This window comes from Salvia splendens, chromosome 5, assembly GCF_004379255.2.
Source record: "Salvia splendens isolate huo1 chromosome 5, SspV2, whole genome shotgun sequence".
In the NCBI taxonomy this organism is placed as follows: domain Eukaryota; kingdom Viridiplantae; phylum Streptophyta; class Magnoliopsida; order Lamiales; family Lamiaceae; genus Salvia; species Salvia splendens.
In genome coordinates, this window is record NC_056036.1 from 38230634 (window position 1) to 38252934 (window position 22301).

General features: G+C 37.7%; 2 protein-coding genes across 2 annotated transcripts; both read right to left on the reverse strand.

The window, feature by feature from the left end:
- Positions 1-4222: 4222 nt before the first annotated feature.
- LOC121804953 lies at positions 4223-7147 on the reverse strand. Its single transcript, XM_042204683.1, has 5 exons — positions 6455-7147; positions 5615-6067; positions 4959-5336; positions 4794-4861; positions 4223-4647 (listed from the first exon to the last, which is right to left on the reverse strand). The coding sequence occupies exons 1-5, from the start codon at positions 7013-7015 to the stop codon at positions 4443-4445; spliced, it is 1665 nt and encodes a 554-aa protein (XP_042060617.1). The 5' UTR covers positions 7016-7147; the 3' UTR covers positions 4223-4442.
- Positions 7148-20921: 13774 nt separating this feature from the next.
- On the reverse strand, positions 20922-22147 carry LOC121805433 (myb-related protein 330-like). Its single transcript, XM_042205282.1, has 3 exons — positions 21837-22147; positions 21624-21753; positions 20922-21540 (listed from the first exon to the last, which is right to left on the reverse strand). The coding sequence occupies exons 1-3, from the start codon at positions 21967-21969 to the stop codon at positions 20997-20999; spliced, it is 807 nt and encodes a 268-aa protein (XP_042061216.1). The 5' UTR covers positions 21970-22147; the 3' UTR covers positions 20922-20996.
- Between the last annotated feature and the right edge of the window lie 154 nt (positions 22148-22301).

The window sequence follows — 22301 nt, forward strand, 5'->3', positions numbered from 1 at the left end:
ATTGTGATAAATACACTGACTGATAAATTCTGTTAGGAATCTGGTATTTAAGAGGGACAGTGTCCTCGCCAGTCTTTCCAAAGAATTTATTTGGAGAAGTAATTTTATCGAGTAGACCCCATTGGGTTAACTCTGAAATTACTGAATCGGTTCATTTCACTATTTGAGAGAAAATTACCCGGTTTTCTCAACAAGCGGAAGGCGTCGACTGGCGGACGTCACCAAGCGGAAGGCCATGCCATCCTTTGTGATTTGATATTATTTCTCTCATCACAGGACTTTTCAAAACAAAGTAAGAAAGTTGAGACAATGGTCATCTCCATGAGAACTTAAACACTCATATAAATATAATAAATGGGAAAAAAAATCATGATATTCTTGAAATAACTAACTATAATCCTAATATCCAAAACTGATACTACTAAAGATAACAAGCTATGCTAGAATCATCGGTCAAGTCATTTCTTCATCATTTTTTAGTTTCGCTATAGTTGAAATGAATCATATAAAGGAGGGAGGAGGAGATATGTTATATTTGGGTGATGGTGCCATCCCCTTCAAGGAAATATGCAACAAAACTTCCAAACTCTTCATCTTCTCTACTTTGGAGATGGACAAAAATATCAGCCTTAGGCTTAGGCTCAGGCTCACATGCAAATTCTCCTTCACAATACAAATGTAATTTTTTCAACTTCACAAGGAGTATCATTCACAATCGCATTATATAACATAAAAAACATGAGTATAATTCAGTTTATTCTGCAAATCCAAATACAAATACGATTACCCAATTGATTTCCGTTGCTACTCGCACCACCGATTCTCGCCTCTCTAACCAAAATAAAAAATTTCGCGATAGGTAAACAAATCAGAATATTTAAATTAAGGAATATTGGTAGCCAATAATACATTTTTATGATATTTTAAATCACTTTTTAATTTATAACAATAGGATAAAAAGTCACATGAAAAATCACATTAATTTAATTGTATCAGGTATAATAAAAAACACTTTATAAGTAATTCAAATATAGTGATAGACATACCATGAAAAATACCAAATAAAGTGCAAAGTTTGTGATTATCTATGCCAATTTTAAAGTTTGTGGAAAAAACTAAATTTTAGTCGAAGTTGGTGATTTTTAAATAGAACCTGGGGGTGAATTGAGCGCCAAATTGTAGATCGGACACGGCGAAGGCGGCGAGCGGCGGATGTAACCAACCGGAAAGCCATAAGTAAAGAAAAAATAGTCGAGGAAAAATGCGCCGGTACCAGCCCACCACCGCTTCAGGTTTCTTTCTGATTTTCGTCAGTATTTAAATTTATTGGATGTGGGCTGGGTGTATTAGGTATCAAACTCTCAGAGCATGCGCAGCGGTGGCGTCCGTCGCCACCGCCGTCCGCGCCGCTGGCACGGACGCCATCCGCCGCCGCTGCGCTTGCGCCGCTGGCACGGCGCTGCTCGATGTATCGAGCACGTCCGTGCCAGCGGACGCACACGTGGCGCGCTCCCATTCGTCAACGGCATAGCCGTTGTGTTTAAACATTTTTTTTTTAAAAAAAATCGGTATTTAATTATAAAAAATGCTAAAAAAATAAAAAAAAAAATATTTTCCAAATCCCAAAAATATGGCCGTTTTTTCCTGTTTTTTCTGAAATTTTTTGATTTTTTTTTCCCAAAATCATCTATAAATACACACATTCATCACTCATTTATCACATCAATTCATCTCTCATTCATCTCTCATTCATAATTCTTATACAAACTATCAACACATTCAACATTCACTCAAAACATCAAATGGATTTCACTCATCTCATGGCGGAAGCGGAGCGCGAAGAACAAGAATACTACGAACAACATCGTGCCGCTTACGAAGCATATGTCGCGGCGAATACCCCCGCTCATCCTCCTCAACGCACTAGATCAAATCGCCGCTACATCCATCGTGACCGGGAGGGAGCCCACGAAAGGCTCGTTGCCGACTACTTTGCCGACCATCCGCGGTTTCCGGCAGATTACTTCAGGCGCCGTTTTCGCATGTCAAAGCGCTTGTTCATGCAAATTGTCAACACATTGTCCGCACGTGTTGAATATTTTCAAACAGGTGTAGATGCAGCCGGCCGGCAAAGTATCACAGCGAGGTCTCCCCCACGCCGAGGCGAGCATACGACGGTTGGCCAGAGGATCGAGACAAGACACACAATGTGCGATACTCGAATCCACAATCAACTACAAGAAGACCTAATCAACCACATGTGGGCGAAATTCGGCAACGAGTAGTGGTTTTTTTAATTTTTAGGATTTTAATTATGTAATTTTTAATGTTTAGGATTTTAATTATGTAATTTTTCATTTTTAGGATTTTAATTATGTAATGTTTAATTTTATTTGTCATTTGTAATATTTATTGTGGTTTTTAAATGAATTTTAATATTATGGAAATGTTATTGTTTAATTGAATTTTAAATTAATTGTGCTCGTCCTTGCGGAAGAGCACAGTTGTGGGTGTTGTGCTCTTGCCAGAGAGCAGGCATGAATAGTACCGCCCGGGCCCACAACCGTGCCGCTGGCAAGAGCACGGTTGTGGATGCTCTTATTCAAAACAATATACATGCTACTCACAGTAGCATGTATAAAGTACTCACAGTACGTTTTACTTTTATGTATACTTCCATGTTCCTAAAATGTATGAATATTTAATTTGACACAAATTTTGGATAATTGAAAAAGTAAGAAAGAGTTAGAAAGAAAAAGTTTTTAAAATATTGTTAATGAGAATGAGTCATACCTCATTAGAGATAAAAGAATTTTTAAAATTAGAAAGTTCATACCTTTCAAGAACGAAATAAAAAAAGAGTTCATATTTTTCAGGGACGGAAAAAGTATCATTTATTTACTTTCTCAAAAACGGAAATATACCCTTCCAAAAAAATAACCAATTCCAAAGAAAAATAGCCTTATTTGTGGACGGCACATGTTTTAATGAAAAATTAGTAAAGTAAGAGAGAATGAAGAATAAGTAACAGAGAGGAGAAAAAGTAAGAGAGTAGAGAAAAAGTAAGAGAGAGAGGTGAGAAAAAATGGATAAAGTAAGAAAGGAAGTTTTCATTTTTTAAATGAGACTATTTTTCGTGGACAGAGAGTATTAATTTTCAAAAATGACTGCAAAAAAGAAATGTATGAAGTAGGGGTGGCAAAATGGGTAGCGGGTAACGGGTAATTCCCATTTCGACCAGATATCCGCCGGGTATTGGGTACCCGCTATCCGGCGATAATGGGAAACAAAGCAGGATCGGATAGTATGTTTTAGAGTTTTGCGGGTAGCGGGTATACCCGTTAGTCCCGATAATACCCGATATTATTAGTATTAGCTATATACAATCTTTCACTAATACTTCAGGAATCTAAGTGTTTTAAGAGATCTTTTGAAACATTTTTATATTCCAACGAATATTTAGTTGAAAACTCACCGGAACTAGCTATAGAGTTTCCCCTCACTTTTATTCCTAATCTATTCAAACTTACCATCAAAATTAATAAAGTAAATTAATTAGGAAATATTGTCGGCTAGTAACAAATATTATATGTCCCATAAATTTATTTTCTTATAAATTAATTTTCAGGTCGGGTATGGGTAACCGCAATGTTGGGTACGGGATACTCGACACGAGTATCGGGTAATCCCGATATGTTGCGGGGAGGATATTGGGACAATAAATTTGGCTGAAATCGGGTACGGGTACCCGACTTGTCGGGTGCGGGTACCCGCGGGTAACCCGTTTCGCGACCCCTAGTATGAAATAGTGTGGGACGGAAGGATTATTTATGCAATAAGTATATGTTGTAATTATATGTATAATAACATAACATTGTATGGATTATTAAAGCATACATGGGCTGGAACATGATACTCCCTCTGTCCAAAAAAAATAAACAAGGTTATAAATGATACGAATTTTAATATATAATTGGTAAAGGAAAAGAAAGATAGGAAAAATGAAAGAAGGGGAGAAAAAAGGTAATAGAATGAGTGTTAGTGGATTGTAGGGTCCATATTTAGAATGATGTATACGGTTAATATTGATTGAAGACTTTTTATTTTTAGTCTAGTTTTGTTGGTAACCTCAACATAGTAAAATTAATCCATTTTTTGGACGGAGGGAGTAATAAATATACTAGCCCCTAATGAAAAACTTCACCAAGAAAACCCCAAACGATAGAGAGAGCGTTTTTCTCAAATTCAAGAAGCCAGCTTCCACAAAAGGAAAGCAACCTATAATTCACAAAATCAACTCTCAACATCTCTCGAGAGCTGTTAGCTAACAGATTTACAAGACATCTACTCTTTTTACACGAGGATAAACTAAAAGGCCATCACTTTCTACATAGGTGGTCGGAAAATCTGTCAGACGACGGATAAGAGAATTTCCACCTGCCTTATTGAGGCATAAACGACATAGCTTTCCTAAATTCATCGGCAGACCCTGGAAAAGGCTGCTGCTCCGGCATCCACAGATTTCCATTATGGGGCAGCAGCATCGAAGGTTGGTTGCTAGTCCGTGTGTCTTCTCCTACGACTGAATCAGAAACTTCTTTCTTTTTCTTGACAAACTCGAAGAACTCAGCAACTTGGCAAGCATATCTTTAAAAGAAAAACATGTATGAAGAAGTAAGACATGGAATTGATTTCGATATGTGATTAAGTAAAGGAATGGACCAGAGCTTGATCTGGAATAGATTAATCTATTATAGAATAAAACTCTCAAGAAACGGTAGAAGTTAACGTACTCTTGCTTGGCTTCTATGTCTCTGCTAAAATCAATGTCTGGTTCACAGTCGAGAACCAAAGCAGGAACCTGCACCTCCGTTAAAAAGAGGCAAAATAAGGACAAGTGATAAAATTGAAGAAAAATATCCTGGAATAATTTTGCAAGAGCATATAACGGTTTGTACCTTTTGGATGCTTGAGTGCATATGATCACCATTCAAATAAAAAACGCGGTCTTTAATGTGGGGATGTAAAGACCAATCATCATCCCTGGGTAGCTGACTCACTGATAGAACACCGTGATTCCCACTCTCAAATGGGAAAAGCCAGCTTTCGTGTTTCTCATGCAAGTCCCTCAGGTAGTCCAAAGAGACTCCGCCTTCCTCTGCTCTCTTACGCAGCATCATGCGCTTGTGGCAAGTGTCGGGGCTTGCTCTCAGATAAATGAATCCATCAGGAATAAGTCCAGGCAAACTTGAAACAACAGGATCAAACCATGAATCGTAAATGCTAATTTCCATCTCATTCATCCACTTCGCCTCATGAACAGCTCTCACAAAGACCTTCATTTAAGGAAATCGATCCAGAAAATATACAATGCTAATCCAATATTAGTGAAGATGAACCAAGAAGGCTTCCTAGTATTGATTCATTAAATTAGACAAATATCTTGGTTTTTGCATAAAAAATTAGACTACTAAATAGGTTGCAGGCTTCTCCTTTGTTGTTCAATAATATTCCATAAAAAGCATCATTAAACAAATAATATTTCTAATAAAATCAAGAAATAGGGAATTTATATAGTCATCAAGGCCAAATGGAGAGGAATTTATTGGTTTACCATTCTATCACTGAAGACACTCCGTTCCATGAGTCTCAGGGGCTTCATACCGCCACATGATTCTCTCTCCTGCATAACTCTTGTTACAAACACATAGTTCTGGAAGGTATACGCGTATCTCTCTGGTTCAGCATAAAATGCATCCAATATGTTGAAGTGGTCAGGACCGACATTCTGCCACTTGTCAACTGGTTCGGGAACAATCTCCACAAGATCTCTAAGCTCTAGGGTTTCATTAGCTATTCTCTGCAAGAATGTAGTCTTTCCCACACTGATATTTCCTTCTACACATAAAGTGATCCGCTTCTTCTGACTAGGTTTAATGCTTTCCTTGAGCTCTTCATCCACACTCTCTTTGATAAATATAGTTATGCTCTCAGCATGGTTCTTGTGTATGATCCCCACTGAGCTCTGTAAGAACTCCACCATTTTCTCACTAGATTTACCAAAAAACTGCACCATAACAAGAGCATGTTATTTGTTAAATTCAGGCTACATACAAAAGTTTGATATATACACTCGATACTTCAAAAATGCGACCTCGTTCAGTTATTGCAAGCTATATCAAAATCATATCCAGAAGAATCCAACATGAACGTCAAATATTTCTGTCATAGCTAATCATGATTCATGACATACTCAAAATACACAATCTCATGCAATAAACAATCATAACACTTACTAATCTAGCAATTAACACCGCTTCAAAGGCATCAAAACCGCAGATTGCTACAATGCTCATCTCTTTTTCAAATTTCACCAGCATTCTAAACCTACTAAACCGGAGCTCAGAAATTCCAAAACCTAAACAACTGTAATTAAATAATCGATTAAATATACCTTATCTTTATAGAGCTGCTTGAGCTGAGCCACTCCCTCAAACCCATTCTCCACCAGCTTCCTCAAATTCCTAGGTCCAACACCAGGAATTGTCAGCAAATCCGGGCTCCCCACCACCACTGCGCCACCGCCGCCTCCCCCACTCCTCCTCCTCTGCAAGCGCTTCTCCTCCTCCGCATTTTCGTCGGCAACCGCGAATTCGCCGCCTTTGATCGACTTACCGGCTAGGGTTGAGAACCACGCCGCCCTGTGGGACCCGCCGCCCAATCCACTATACCTATTGCTCTCCTTCAATACCACCCACGCCCTCAGCGGCGCCGTATTTCTGCTGCTGTTGTCGACGGAGCAGCTGCAGGTGGGCAATTTCGTCAATTTGAGGCCACACACCGCGGCGGACGAATAAGGGTTTCTCGGGTGGTGAAGGGGGGTGGGCTGGCCGAGACACGACATTTTCCTGGTAATTCCCCGTGGGGCGCCGCTGAAACCTAGAGAGAGAGGAATGGTGTTATTGGCGATTGAAATTGGGGCGGCAGCGGGCGTCCTGCGAAAAAACTTCTGCATCACTTTGGTGCATCTCACACCGAATCCAAACTGTGGATATGTATATATCCGTTGTTGAATTTGTGGGATTACTCTGCTCTGTATTTGGGTTTGGCTGTTGAAATGGTTTTCCGCAAAGTAGAAAAGCAGATGTTGAGACTCGAGGGGTTTACATAGTAGGTTTAAGTATTTTTTACTACCTCGACTATTTTCACTTTATTTTTTATACTTATTTTTTACTTTGCTTATTCGAGAAATCTATATAAACTCTTTGGAAATTAGTGAAATGGTTATAAATTAAGGGTTAGTATTAGTCTCTAAAATTATATTTTTTTATTGAAATATGAGTATTTGCTACTAACTTAAAATTTTGATACAAAAATCTTAAAGTTAGGCTTATTAGTGAATTTCCATGAATTCAGCTTTTCATTCAAATTGAAATGAACACTTCGAAATTCGTAAGAGCATCTCCAATGGAGGCTAGCGGACCGGCTAGCCGATTCCCGGCGCTGGTCGGTCTACTAGCCGAACCATTGTAGGCGGCGAGCGGTAAAACGGCGAGAATTTCGGCGAGCGCACGCCGATTTTTGAGCGCTCGCCTATCGGCTGGCCGCCATTGTAGGCGGGCGATCGGCGAGCGATCGACCAACACTTTTTTTTAATTTTCGAAACACTATATATACGCGATTTGCACGTCATTTTCATTCGCACCGCTTGTTTTAACGAGTTTTCTCTCTCACTTAATTTCTGTACAAGAGCAATAAAGCAAAATGGAGAACAACAACGAGTCTACTCCAATGACGAGCGGGTCTCAAACTCCCACGGTACCCGTGGGAGGTGGATGGGGTCCGATGGCCGGGTACTACAACATGTACCCTTGGCAGCAGATGATGCCCGGGATGGCAGCCGGGGGTAGTATGTCGGGATGGCAAGGGATGCAGGGCGGGCAGGGGGTACCGGGGATGCAACCCGGGATGTAGATGATGCCGGGGTGGGCAGCCGGGGATGCAGGGGACGCCGGGGGGGGGGGGACAATGTCTATCGCCCCTGTCTTGATATTTTTACTGCTTCTTCCCACACATTGACCCCATCGGAGACGTAGTTCACTGGGTGTGAGACTTTCTCCTTAGAGGAGTTGGGGATAGATCTCGAGGGTGCGGACACTCCTGTTCAAACGGGGGGAAGTAGGGCGGGGTCGAGGCGCACCAAAGAAGAAGAAGGGCAAAAGGGTGGTCGGCGAGTCATCGCAGCTGGCTGATGACGACAGCTCGGCACGGAGGAAGTGGACGGATGCGGAGAACGTCGCGCTGTCCAAGGCTTGGGTGAGTGTTTGCGATTATCCCCTCCATTCGAACAATTAGAGGATCGTCAACTTGTGGGCTAAAATATCAGCAACCTACAAGGCATTTTGCCCAGAGGGGAGGCCACACAGCGGGGAGGAGTGCCGGAAGGGGTGGGACCGAATCAGGGCTGCGTTCTTCCGATTTTCGGGCTTGTACACCAACGCCCTCCGCATGCAGACCAGTGGCCAAACTGACGAGGACTGCAGGAGGATAGTGGAGAAAGCCTTCCCCATGCCCGGGCTTTATAAGGAGTTCACCTACAGGAACTGCTATGAGGTGCTGATGGACTCCGAGAAGTTTCGGGCAGGTGTCGATGCTGGCTGGCCGAAGAAGCAGCGACTGAACTATGCCGGTGATTACAGCGGCAGCAGCGGCGGTTCCCACGACCTCTCCGAGGATGTTCAGGAGTTCCCGTCCCCTCCATCGTTTACTCACCGCACTCGCCCGGTTGGTCAAAGGCGGGCGCAACGAGTAGCGAGGGGGGTCGTCCAGGGGTCCCAGGAGGTCCAGTCGGCATCCCCCCTGTTGGCAAGTCGCCAACCGAGCTCGCCTTCTTCGCGCGTCAACAAACGCGAGCTCAGATGCACAAGATCTTAGCTGAATGGAGGGCGGCAACTGACCCCGTGGAGAAGAGGTTTCTTCACTCAATGCTCGAGAGTATGCGGGTCGATTTGGATGCCGCCTCGGCACAGTTGGGGGGCTCAGACGCGGGCTCAGATGCAGCAGATTTGGGGGTCCCGGATAGCGGCGACAGCGGCGGCGACGACGGCGACGGCCACGAGGAGCGAGGCGGAGGCGGGGGCTCGTGTGTGGAAGAGGGGTTTTTTTAAAAAAATTAATGTAATTTTTTTAATTAATGTAATTTTTTAAATTTTACTATTATTATTGAATTTTCCCGTATCTGTGTCGTAAATTTAATTCCGTATTTTGTGTGATTGTTAATTATTTATTTTTTATAATTTTGTTTAATGTGGCTAGCATATTGCTAGCCTATTGATTGTCCAGTTGTTTGTCTTGATGATGTGACAAGAGGAGTTTGTGGCTGGACTATTACCATTGGAGATGCTGTAAGGTTTAAATTCATGTTTTTATACCAAATTTTAAGTTTGTGAGAATTTAATTACTTTTATTCTTTAACTTTCTTTCATTCAGTTCTTTTAATTTAACTCAATAATATCTAATTTGATTATTTTTTTTAGAAATTGCTAGGATGGAGTATATGGTTCCGCTGCATCTAGCTAAAAGAGTAACTAGTTTATGTAAAGGAGCTTCACAAAAATTGGCAGCAAACTCTAAATTTAAGGATTATGAATCTGAAGGTTATAGGGGACAAGGCCATAAGTCTGTTGTCCGAACGGGGAATATCACCTCAGCAAGAGGTAAGATTTTTCATTAGATCGCAAACTTGGGACGGGGCTTTCATGGTCATATTTGTTGAGAAACATGCTAATGCAAGAAAATGTTGAGGTCATGTGAAAAAAAATACTAAAAGTTCATCCTCACGTGCCTGCGAATCAGATAGTTAAGAAGGACGGGCTAGAGATGGCCGCGGGTTAACTACCAAAGACACTACTCAACACCCAACCAGAAACATAAATAGCACAGACCGTGGCGGGAGGTCGGGGTAATTCTATTCAATTCTGCCTGGATCGCAAAGAATTTTGTCGATATTCTATCGTGTTCTCGACCAGTGGACTTGATCCCAATTCCAGATGCAGCATACTTCGTCTTCGAATCTGATTCGTCATCATCGGAGTTCAGCTTTGCAGGAGGAACGCTGCTTCAAGTTGCCCCCTAGGTCAAATTTCGTTGACAGAAAAGTAAAGTTGGTAAGGAAAATGATTCCTGAGAAAATGAATTCCAGGAATATGATTACTAATAACTTTACTTTCCCGTGTTTGGAAAATATCAAGATTTTAAATTTGATGTTTGATCTAAACACCAAACTAATAATATAGTACTTATTATTTTTTATAAATAAAAAATACTAATAATATAAAAATTTTAATAGATTATTAATTACTAATAATAATAATTATTATATTATTATATTTCTTATTGCGATGGATAGTTTAAAAATGGATCATCCATCATAATATATAATAATATAATTGTATTTAGAGTTATATGGAGTACTATATTATAAATAATAATAATAATAATAACAATAATAAATTTACGGCTATTATAATTAAATAAATTTTATAATTTAAATTTCACTGCTATTTTATTGATTAATTATTAAATTATAAAATAATAATTACTCCATTCGTCCCCAAAGAATATGCACTTTGGGTTCGACACGAGTTTTAATGCAAAATTGGTAAAGTAAGAGAGGGGTAGAGAGAAGAATTAATTAAAGTATTATTAGTAGAAAATGGGTCCCACCTTAGAGCATCTGCAATGGTGCGGATGTCCCGGCGGACTTCCCAAGAGCATCCTCAGTGGTGCGGATGTCCCGGCGGACATCCCCGCGGACATCCAAAAACACCTCCTGTCACGTCATAAAGACTTCCCACTGCACAGTCCCCACGGACATCCAAAAACATCCCCAAGGACATCCCGACGGACTTTCCACATTAATAAAAATTCACAAACTCACCAAATTAAATAATTTATGGAATTAAATTTATGGAACGATTACGGAATAAAAATTTCATTAAATAAAAAAAAGAAAGGTACATTTAAAAAAAAACTAAAAAAAGTACATTGCAACAAATAAAATTTCATCTACGACGACCCATTCGCTGCCATACTTCTTCAATTATATCGTTCTGGAGTCGAATATGAGCTTATTTTTGGCGCATGTCGGCAAATGCACGGACTCGTTCGACCTCGTCATGGGGTATACCCATACGTACATTGTCGGTGGCAACGCCGTGGCTTGGACCCGCAGCATTAGCATCATCATTGGCCCAATCAGTCAGTGCTAGACCTTCATCTTCGACAATCATGTTATGCATGATAATACATGCGTACATGATATCAGCGATGCTCTCAGCATACCACAGCCGTGATGGACCCTTCACTGCCGCCCATCGACTCTGGAGCACACCAAATGTCCGCTCCACATCCTTGCGCGCTGCCTCCTGACGACCCGCAAAATATACCTTCTTTTCTTCTGTTGGGCATCTGATCGTCTTCACAAAGACGGGCCACATAGGGTATATCCCATCAGGCAAATAATAGCTCATGTTGAGCTGGTTGCCGTTGGCGATGAAATTGACGGTCGGACCGACACCCATGCATTGGTCGTTGAAAAGGGGCGACGACTGGAGGACGTTGATGTCGTTGTTCGACACGGCTACTCCAAAATAGGCATGTCAAATCCATAGCCGGTAGTCAGCTACCGCTTCAAGGATCATCGTGGGATTCTTGCCCTTGAAACCCGTAGTGTACACCCCTTTCCCGGCAGCGGGGTAGTTTTTCCACTCCCAATGCATACAATCTATGCTGCCTAGCATCCCCGGAAACCCGTGCTGAGTCCCGTGCATATCCAGCAGGGCCTGACAATCTTCGGGGGTAGGTTTCCGAAGATACTTATCCCTGAATATCTCCCTAACGCCCTGACAAAAATACTTAAGGCAATCGCGGGCACGGGCAGTCGTCTCGCCGATGTGGAGGTACTCATCAAACATGTCGGCTGTGCCTCCATATGCCAGCTGTCTTATTGCGGCAGTGCACTTCTGAATCGGCGTGTGACCGGGTTTACCAGCCGCATCCTCCCGCACCCTGAAATACACGTGTCGACGCTCTAAAACGCCCACGATACGCAGAAAGTGCGGATGATGCATCCTAAAATGTCTCTGGAACACGTTCTCCCCAAATCGCGGCTCCGGAGCGAAGTAATCATTGTACAACCGACGGTGTGCAACACGGTGGTCCTGGGGTACTATAGATCGACGATGGATGGGTCGAGGTACCGTCAGCGCCAAGGCCACCTGTATCTCCCTCTCCGCTGCCTCCCGCACACGTGCATGAATTCGCCTCATAATGTCATCATACCCCCACCACTACCACCCGCACCGCTACCGCCCGCACCAAAACCACTACCACTACCACTACCAGCCATTCTGGATATATAAAAGAGACGTAGAGAGAGATACTCGTTAATACAAGTGGTGCGAATGAAATGAAATTCAACGAGCCGTATTTATAGAATTTTTGAAAAAAAAATATAAAATAATCGGAACGTCCGCGCGGACGTCCGTGGAGTCAACGCAATGGCGGACGTCCGCAAGGACGTCGCGACGGACGTCCCGGGAACGCCGCGGAACTTCGGTGTCCGCAACAAACGTCCATATCCGCGTCACCTTTGCACAATGGCGGATGTCCGCCGGGACGGACGCCATTGCGGATGCTCAAAAACACCTCATGCCACGTCATAAGGACATCCCACTGCACTGCCACGTCATAAGAACATCCCACTGCACAATGGCGGACATCCCCAAGGACATCCACAATAAAAAAATTTCACAAATTCATAAATATACAATTTAAGGAATTAAAATTTTGGCACGGATACGGGGAAAATGCAACGATTTTATTTAAATAGTAAAAAACATACATAATTATTTAAAAAATCAAAAGTCGGGACGTCCGTCGTGGCACCGCAATGGCGGACGTCACGACGGACGTCGCCGGAAGCCCGCGGATACCTCACGTCCGCTGGGGGAAGTCCGCGTCCGCCTTCTTGCACCTAATGGTGGACATCCGGCGTCCGGTGGGAAGTTCGTCATTGCGGATGCTCTTATTAGAGAGAAAAGAATTTCCAAAATTGGAAATTGCATATTCTTGTGGGACAGACTAAAAAGGAAAGAGTGCATATTCTTGTGGGACGGATAAAGTATTATTTATTATTATACGATTTATATTATATAATTATATTTTAATTATTTAATAAATTATTAATCATTATTATGATAATGTAGTTATAATTATGATAATTTTAATTATAGTTATTTATTATAATGAAATTAAGTATAATTTATAATTTTAAATTATTTTTAAAACATTATAATTAATAATAATAATAATAATATATTGCATTAAATATATAAGAATCCTAAAACTGAGAAAAAAAAATAACTAAGAAAAGTTAGGATTCAGAATCCTGAAAAGTTGTACTACTAACTTTCATTATTCTCGGAATTCTGATTACTTTCCCAGTTTGATTAAAAACCGAAACAAATCCAAGAATTTAAAATTGAAGGAATCAAATTACTTTCCCAGACAGAATCCTAGCAACCAAACATGGCTTTAGAGCTATCAACATACCATGCTTTCGTTGTCTTCTCTTGTTGTTGGGAGAGGATGAAGAGACTCAATATGAAGGAAAGCAATTGATTATTGTTGTAACAATTAAGTTGTATGGGTCGAATAAACATGTTGTATTCATCATCAAGAGAGGATGAAGAGAATTAATCTAAAGGCAATTTTCGACTATTAGATGAGTTGCAAACTCGTTTTAATTTCACTTCTTACCTGTGTTTAGTTCACTTTAAACATAATATACTTCACAATATAGTTCACGGTAAACACAATATAGTTCACGGTAAACACAATACAGGTCACTGTAAACACAAAATACTTCACATTCATACAGGTTTAGCATAGGATGTAATAAATGCAAATTCTATATAATGTACAAACTTCAAACTGTGATCTGGACCATTAAAAAATATCAACAGATGACAAAATTTCATCAAAAAAAATGTCAACACAATGACAACAATTGATGTTGTGTTGACAATGTGTTAAACCTTTTTTGTTGCTAAAATTTTGTCATTTGTCGACATTTTCTAACGGTCCAGATCATAGTTTGAAGTTTGTATAGTTTGCATTTTATCACTACCTTGTTTAGCATGGAGTATTTAGTTCACAATATATTATTTATTTCATTTGTAGCATGTTTTTAGTTCACTTTTTTCTTATGTTTAATTCAATGCGTACATGTTTTAGTTCACTGTAAGTCAGTTTTATTTCATTGTAAACTTGTTTTTTATTCGGTGCGTATAAGTTTTAGTTCATTGTAAGTGTGTTTTATTTTGTAGCAAACTTACATAAGCTTAGTTCACTATAAATATAATATATGTATCACTATAAAGTTAATATAGTTCACTTTAAACACAATATATAGTTCAAAATACAATTCACTATAAACATAATACACAGTTCACTGTAAAGCCAGTGATACAATTCACTTTAAACACAATATGAGTAGTTAATATACGGTTCACTACAAAGCCAATAATACAATTAACTATAAACACAATACTACATGCATAATTATATGACTTATACTAAGAATAGTAAGAAACCATGAAGTGAATATTTTTTTATAGTGAAGTAAAAACATGTCCTATAGTGAAGTATATATGACCTACAGTGAAGTATAACGGTTCGTATACTAAGACAATAAGAGTCACATTTGCCATTTTGGTCCGTCCCACAATAAGAGTCACATTTCACTTTTACTATAAATGGTAAATAGATCTCACATTCCGTTAACCCACTTCACTCACATTTTATTATATAAAACCAACATAAAAAAGTGAACCTCATATTCCGCTAACTTTTTCAACTCACTATTCTTTATATTTTTTAAAACTCGTGCCCACATCAAATGTGACTCCTATTGTGGGACGGAGAGAGTAATAAATAGTTAAAGTATAAAAAAAGTAAAGTAAGAGAGAGAATGATGTAAATTTATTTCTTACTCCCCGGGAATCTGATTTAAGAAAATGAATATACTACGGTCATCTACTCTAAACGTAGATCGCCGATTTCAACAATATTTTATGTATAGTTAGATTTGGATCTATAAAATGCTATGTAACAATTGAGAGAAAGTTATTCAAACATAGATTCTTTAAGCATTTTATTTTCAACGTCATTCTTTTTTTTTCGTATATAATTTTCTATCAGAATCACCATGAAAAAAGAAAAAAAGAAATCCTATGATACAAAGTCTGATTGCATGGATGAAAACAGGATTACCGTTATACTACTTATTTTAAGATACGGAGTAGGAATTTTGTATAAGGATTTTAGAGCTGATAGAATAATAAGGCCCATGGAAAAGGACTTAATTAATTATGTGACAGGAAAATAATTGGCACATGGCTTAGAGGCTTAAGGTCACAGCAAAGTATATTGGTTTGGTGTAACCATGTGAGTATCTGCCTACTTTTTAATATTTATTACCTATTTCCAGCTTTCGATTTGCGCAAATTAATTTATAAACGTATATATATATGGATACATATTTGTATAAGGACATGCTTTATTAGGTGGATAGGAATTGCGGATTAAAAATGGGTAAGTGGAGTGGATTAACAGCAAATAATCTCAACCCATTTTATGATACATTTGTAACTAATCATCTCTTGCGTTTTGTATCTTTTGGGAAGTGGATTTGTTAGCAAATTACTTGCATGAACCTCCTCTTTTTTTGTGAAATACCAACCAATCTCCAATGGTTGGATTTACTAATGCCTAGAACTTTGATCAAACTTAGTCATTTATCCGCCAACAAAAAACTAGAGACGATGTTGGTAGTGAAACACATCTCAATTGGTAAACTTGAGACTATTTTTCTAATGTGTGTGGATGATGGATCTCAAAAGATCGGATGCGCATGGATGTAAATCTTTAAAAAATTCAAACAAAATTTCAAGTATCAATAAAATTAAAGTAGTAAAATACTACTTTATAATTTTATATTCAAATATTGACTCAATTATACGATGAGAAATTCTCAGACAAATATACATACATATTGGAAAAGTCGGCAATTAAAACGTTTAAAGAAGAAACTTTAAGGAAGGAAAAACTATGACTTTTTTTAATTATAACTACATTTAGCTAGTTGGATTAATCTTTCAAAAACTAAAAAAAGGAAAGGCATTGTTTGGCTGGCCTAGAATTATTTGGTGGCACTCACATGATGTTGAGATCCTCATCCACCTACCTATAACTAACAAACTGTTGCTTTTTATCATCTTTTTCCCCCTAAAATTAAATGCTATTATCTTTTTAACCGAACAGGTTACCTACCATCCAAACACGTCACATGTTATTAATTTTATATTATTTCGAACCTAGAAATATTTAACACACAACTAAACGGACTACTCCCTCCGTCCGCCATTAGGAGTCCCGGTCACTTTTGTTCACTTATTTTATAAAAATGATAATAAATAATTAAAGTGTAGAAATGGTAAAGTAAGAGAGAGAATAATGTTAAGAAGACTCTTCTTCTTAACATTATTCTCTCTCTTACTTTACCATTTCTACACTTTAACTACTTATTATCATTTTTATAAAATAAGTGCACAAAAGTGACCGGGACTTCTAATGGCGGATGGAGGGAGTATTATTTTATGGAAATTATCTCTTATAAGTTATAGGTCATTATCATAACACCATTAATTAAGGGTTTTAGTTCCATTATTTGGCGTATCATGTTGTTTTAGGTATATATACAATATTATATACTAGTACTATAAAAAAATATTATGCTAGGCATCATATGATGTGATTATCATTTTTGTTTAATCTATGTTTAGCATTATTAATATTATTTTATACATTTTCTTTAATTCTAATACCTTGAATATCACTGATGCTATTGATTTTACAAATAACATGCAAATCAAATTTTTATTTATGTCATTAAAAAACAACCAAATTGAGCTTTGGATTTTAATTGATCTACATAATTAATAGTGTTACTACTACTTTTAAGGTATTAGAAATAATAAATATATAAAAATAACTAAATAATATTAATGTGGACTAAATTAGAGCATTAGTATATAAGATCATATGTAAATACTTTTATATCTGTGTGTAAATTAATTGGAGGAATATGATATGTGAATCATTTTTTTTCGTTTTACATAAGAGGAATCTAGTAATTTTTATTAGTTTGGTAAAATTAGACCATGGACCTTATTTTGTTGAGCTTTAGAGTTTAATTTGCTTGTATTAGTATCTAACTTTTGCGTTATTGATATCTATTATGACATCATAATGTATAACAAAAATCTTTAAATCAAAACTCACTTCAAAAAATACACGTAGGTTTCATAATAATTACTAAAAAGGTTAGTTTTAAATTTAGCTTGTACTAATTTGCAGGTATATTTACTATAAAATTGAATATTTTTTATAGTTTTTTATTTTAAAAAATAATTAGTGAAATGTCAAATTATGTGCCAATATGAATAAATAATAGACAGTAGTTGTACCTAAGTCCAACCCATCGGGTTGGGGGCTAATCGGAACCTATAAATTTGGCGGGCTATTTGGACTAATCTACGGGTTGCGGACTGCACTGGCATAAATACTCCATATTACTATAATATTTTAAAATGCACCATTTTTTATTTGTGGTACTGTATAAGATTTATTCTTAAACCTTGAGTCAATATTCTTGAACACCAATTACTAAACAAAATTTTATTGAAAGTCAAAATCTCTGAATTCTTGAGTTGGCATATGGCAGACGGTCTTTTGGACTGTAATTGTTAAGTGTGTTAATATTCACTCTAACATATAATACCAGTAATATATAACACAGATTTCGTGCTACGTCAAACAAAATACCTCTTCTAGACTATAGAAACAATGTTACTATCTTACTCAAATATGGTCAAAGTAAACAAATTTGATGAATCAGACTATACATGTAACTCTGTTACCACATCAAAATACTAGTACTCACTTTGTTTCCAAAAAATTATTCACGTTTGCCATTTTGGATTGCCATTTTGGATCGTTTCCTAAAATAAGTGTACACTTTTATTTTTGATAAGTTTTATTTTCTAATGACGTGGATCCATTTTATACGCAATAAAGGTAGAATGACAATATAATCTTTGCCTTTATATTTTGTAACGCAATAATTTTAAAGGATTAAGATGACCTAAAATTAGAGAAAGAAAGAAAAAAAAAGGATGTCAAAGAAATTAGAGAGAAAGAAAAAAAAAAAGAATGTCAAGATTGGTTTGATGAAAGAAGAAAATAAAGATTTTAATGTAGAATAAATTAAAAGTAAAGGTACGTATAAACATAGTTTTAAGCTCGATTAATGTATTATGGAGTACTTGCTTAGTATTGAAATATATCGAATATATTATTGATACGATTTTTTTCCATGATATATTATTTTTAATATACATATATTCAATTGTAAAAAAAAGTAGTGTCAATAAAGCTCTTAATAAGTTTTTTTCTTCATCCGCTCCTAGACGTAGGTGAGATTAGGCGGCATTGATCGACCCATCATTATCTCACCGGGGTCTATAAGAGCATCTCCAATAACCGGCGTCACCACCGCGACGCCGATTTTTCGCCGACGCCGGTTTGACGCCGAACCATTGGAACCGGCGTCGGCGAAATCGGCGTCAAAATCGGCGTCGCCATGCCGATTCCCGCGCTGACGCCGGTTCCGACGCCGATCCTCACGGGCGCCATTGTGAGTCCCGGATCGGCGCCAAACCGGCGTCGGATTTAAATTTTTTTTTTAAATTCAAATTTTAAAAATTCGAATTTAAAAAAAAATTTAAAAATACTATTTATTTATAAAAATTGTTTTTAATATTTAAAAACAATTTTTACAAATAAATTTATACAAGAAATTCGTAATAGCCCATATATATTTAATGGGCTTGCGAATTATGAAACCATTCTAGGTTGTCTCTCTTTTATAGAGACATCCTTGAATGTTTTATGTTCCACATTCGATGTGGGACAAAAACCACTCTAGGTAGTCTCTCTTTTATAGAGACATCCTTGAATGTTTTATGTTCCACATTCGATGTGGGATAAAAACCACTCTAGGTTGTCTCTCTTTTATAGAGACATCCTTGAATGTTTTATGTTCCACATTCGATGTGGGACAAAAACCACTCTAGGTAGTCTCTCTTTTATAGAGACATCCTTGAATGTTTTATGTTTCACATTCGATGTGGGACAAAAATCATTCTAGGTTGTCTCTCTTTTATAGAGACATCCTTGAATGTTTTATGTTTCCATATAGAAATATTGTACTTTTTTAATTGTACTTTTTAATTTTTGTACTTTTTTAAAATTATTGTACTTTTTTTTAAAATTAATGTACTTTCTAAATTTTAATAGTATTATTCGAATTTCCTGTATTTGTCTCGTAAATTAAATTCCGTATGTTGATACGAGTGTAAATTAAATTATATAATTGTTATTAGTGATGTGGATAGGTAGTGTGAAGGCTATGTGAGGGCTATTTGATGTCCAGTTGATGTGGCAAGCTGATGTGGCAGGAGAATTGTAGTGCTGATGATGTGGCAGTGTGAAGGCTATTTGATGGCTATTTGACGTCCAGTGCTATTGGAGATGCTCTAACTCTACCCGCATTTGACCTTTTAATTTGTAGCTGATTCCATGGCAATTCCACCTCGACTCATGTATAACTCTTTCGACTATGACTTCGTAAAGAGATCAGAGAGTGAGAGAAATAAAATTAGAGTTTCATTCTCTCGCTGCAAAGGGAATTTTTTTCCGGTCGATGTCGAGACAGTATTACCTCAATTTCCTAAATCTGTTTTTGCATGCATCTTATCCATTGTTTTGGTAATGTAAAAGCGTCGATTCATCAATGTCGTGTGAAAGTACAAACTGATAAAAAGCTTACGTGATTATAACACTCACGGAATCGGAAAACTAACTATTTTCCCACCTAATTTAGGATTTATTACTTGTTTAGTCTTAGCTTCCTAATTAGCAGCTATAGTCTATTCTAATCATTCTTCCCTTGACTATTTATTAAATAGTTAGCTTTTTGTATTTAATTGTGTCGTTTAAGAAGTGTTATAAACTTATGGTAAAAGTTAGAATTAGTATTTTATTATGTTTAATTTCTTATACTCGCGTCACCTGACAACAACATTAGACTATTCTTCTACGGGTACAATACAATAGAATATAAAATTATTCATATTTTTATGTGGTTGAAACCGACCATACAATAATTACTATCATAAAGGCCTGTAATTAACCAAATCATATGGTTTAGGTAGACAAACCATTAACATTCGTACACCTGTACTTAGAGAAATAGGAAAAAAAATAATATTATTTCTACATAATAATTATTGAGTTTAATCAAAATAATTAGGTAGCTGTTTAATTTTGTAGTATTAACATAAATTTGACTCACTGCAACCTTGAAAGAGTCGAAAAACCCGCAATAATAAACCATTAAGTTTTCATGTATGCAATGTTATTACTGTACTATATTAGTAGTCCAATTTACACAAGCATGTGTAAATTGAACACATTGAATGTGGAATGGATAGTAAAATTGAACGCATATCACTTTTGTCAAATAAGTGCGAATTAAGGTTTGAGACCTTAGAATATGATGTCCCACTTCTATCCAATGTCACAATGTGCCTTTATTCAATAAATGATATAGGTAGAAATTCATTGATTATTAGTTTAATTTATGCAATATCTTTTTTGTTATTTATAATTTGAATTCGAACATATTTTCAGGGCAAGAATACTACTAGTACTATATTTTAAATTGTATGCAAAACTTAATAAGCAACATTAATTAATAGAGTATCTAAATTTACATGGGAAACAAACTCTACAATAGAATAATTATAAAATCATAAGTATCTATATAATCCGTTACAAGATTGGCAATTACCAAACTGCCCCTTCTGAAAACCCAGAGTCCGACAGACGCACATGGAGGAGGAGGGCGGCGCCACCACCTCCTCCGACGCCGGCCACAAGAACTTGTGGATCGACTTCGACTCTGCCGAAGAAGACGAGTTGAAAGAAGCACTCTTCATATACTTAGCCTGCGAAGGCAGCCCAATCGACAGCTCCAAATCCACATCGCCGCCGCTGTCTTCCCGCTGCTGCTGCGGCGCCGCTTGAGACTCCTCCGTCGTGGTGCTGTTGCAATTCGTGTCGTGCGCCGACGAAGAGTTGTCCTTTGACGGCGGCGCCACTGGAGGAGCAGGAGGAGGAGCCGAATTTCTGAAATCCAATTGAGTTATCGCGGCGGCGGCGGCGGAATTGAGAGGACGGTGGGTTTGTGGATCGACGCCACTGCTAATGAGCTTCCGCTTGATGTGAGTGTTCCAGTAATTTTTGATTTCATTATCTGTTCTTCCCGGCAATCTCCCTGCTATCAAAGACCATCTGCAGTAGAAATTCAACAATTTAAAACCTAAAAATGGTAATTATTCATCCAAAAACAGATAATTAATCATAAATCGGCATACCTATTTCCCAACAAACTATGGAGTTTGATTATAATCTCATCTTCTTCCTCGCTGAAATTCCCCCTTTTTAAATCAGGCCTCAGATAGTTAATCCATCTCAATCTGCAGCTCTTTCCACACCTCAGCAATCCTACAAAAATCAAAACCACAAATTCAATTCACCTCCCCCTTTCCCCTTTTTTGATGATCGTAGAGTGATAAACCCTAAAATACCTGCAGATTTAGGGAGAGAGCGCCAATTGCCTTCGCCGTGAGCTCGTATGTAATTGATGAGGCGTTGATCTTCATCTTTAGTCCAAGCACCTTTGTTGGTGTGAGCTTTCTCGCAACAAGGCGACCGCCCCATGGATTAATTCAAAAATTAAAGAAATTTCTGTAAGGTTCTTGATGGATTCTTGATATGTATATATTGAGTGGGTGGGGTGATGATGAGACTTGAAGATGAAGAGAAAATGGGGATATTTAATGGTGGAGGAGAATACCATTAATTTGGAGGCATTTTACCAAACAGATGAAGGGCACTTGCACTTGAGCTTGACCAAGTTGATGACAAAGACAGGTAGTTAAAGATGGGGTTGGATTCGGTAGGTAGGTACGCTTTAACGGATGAGTTGGCCTTCCTTTTCCTGCTTTTCTATTTTATTAAATTTAAATTTAAATTTAAATTTAAAATAAATA

Excerpts from the sequence above, each read along its gene's own strand:
- LOC121805433 (XM_042205282.1), bottom strand. The coding sequence starts at position 21,969 with ATGGGGCGGTCGCCTTGTTGCGAGAAAGCTCACACCAACAAAGGTGCT. Across the intron at positions 21,754-21,836 it reads CTCTCTCCCTAAATCTGCAG|GATTGCTGAGGTGTGGAAAG; the intron begins GTATTTTAGGGT and ends TGATTTTTGTAG. Across the intron at positions 21,541-21,623 it reads CATAGTTTGTTGGGAAATAG|ATGGTCTTTGATAGCAGGGA; the intron begins GTATGCCGATTT and ends TTTCTACTGCAG.
- LOC121804953 (XM_042204683.1), bottom strand. The coding sequence starts at position 7,015 with ATGCAGAAGTTTTTTCGCAGGACGCCCGCTGCCGCCCCAATTTCAATC. Across the intron at positions 6,068-6,454 it reads AGCAGCTCTATAAAGATAAG|TTTTTTGGTAAATCTAGTGA; the intron begins GTATATTTAATC and ends GTTATGGTGCAG. Across the intron at positions 4,862-4,958 it reads TGCACTCAAGCATCCAAAAG|GTTCCTGCTTTGGTTCTCGA; the intron begins GTACAAACCGTT and ends ACGGAGGTGCAG.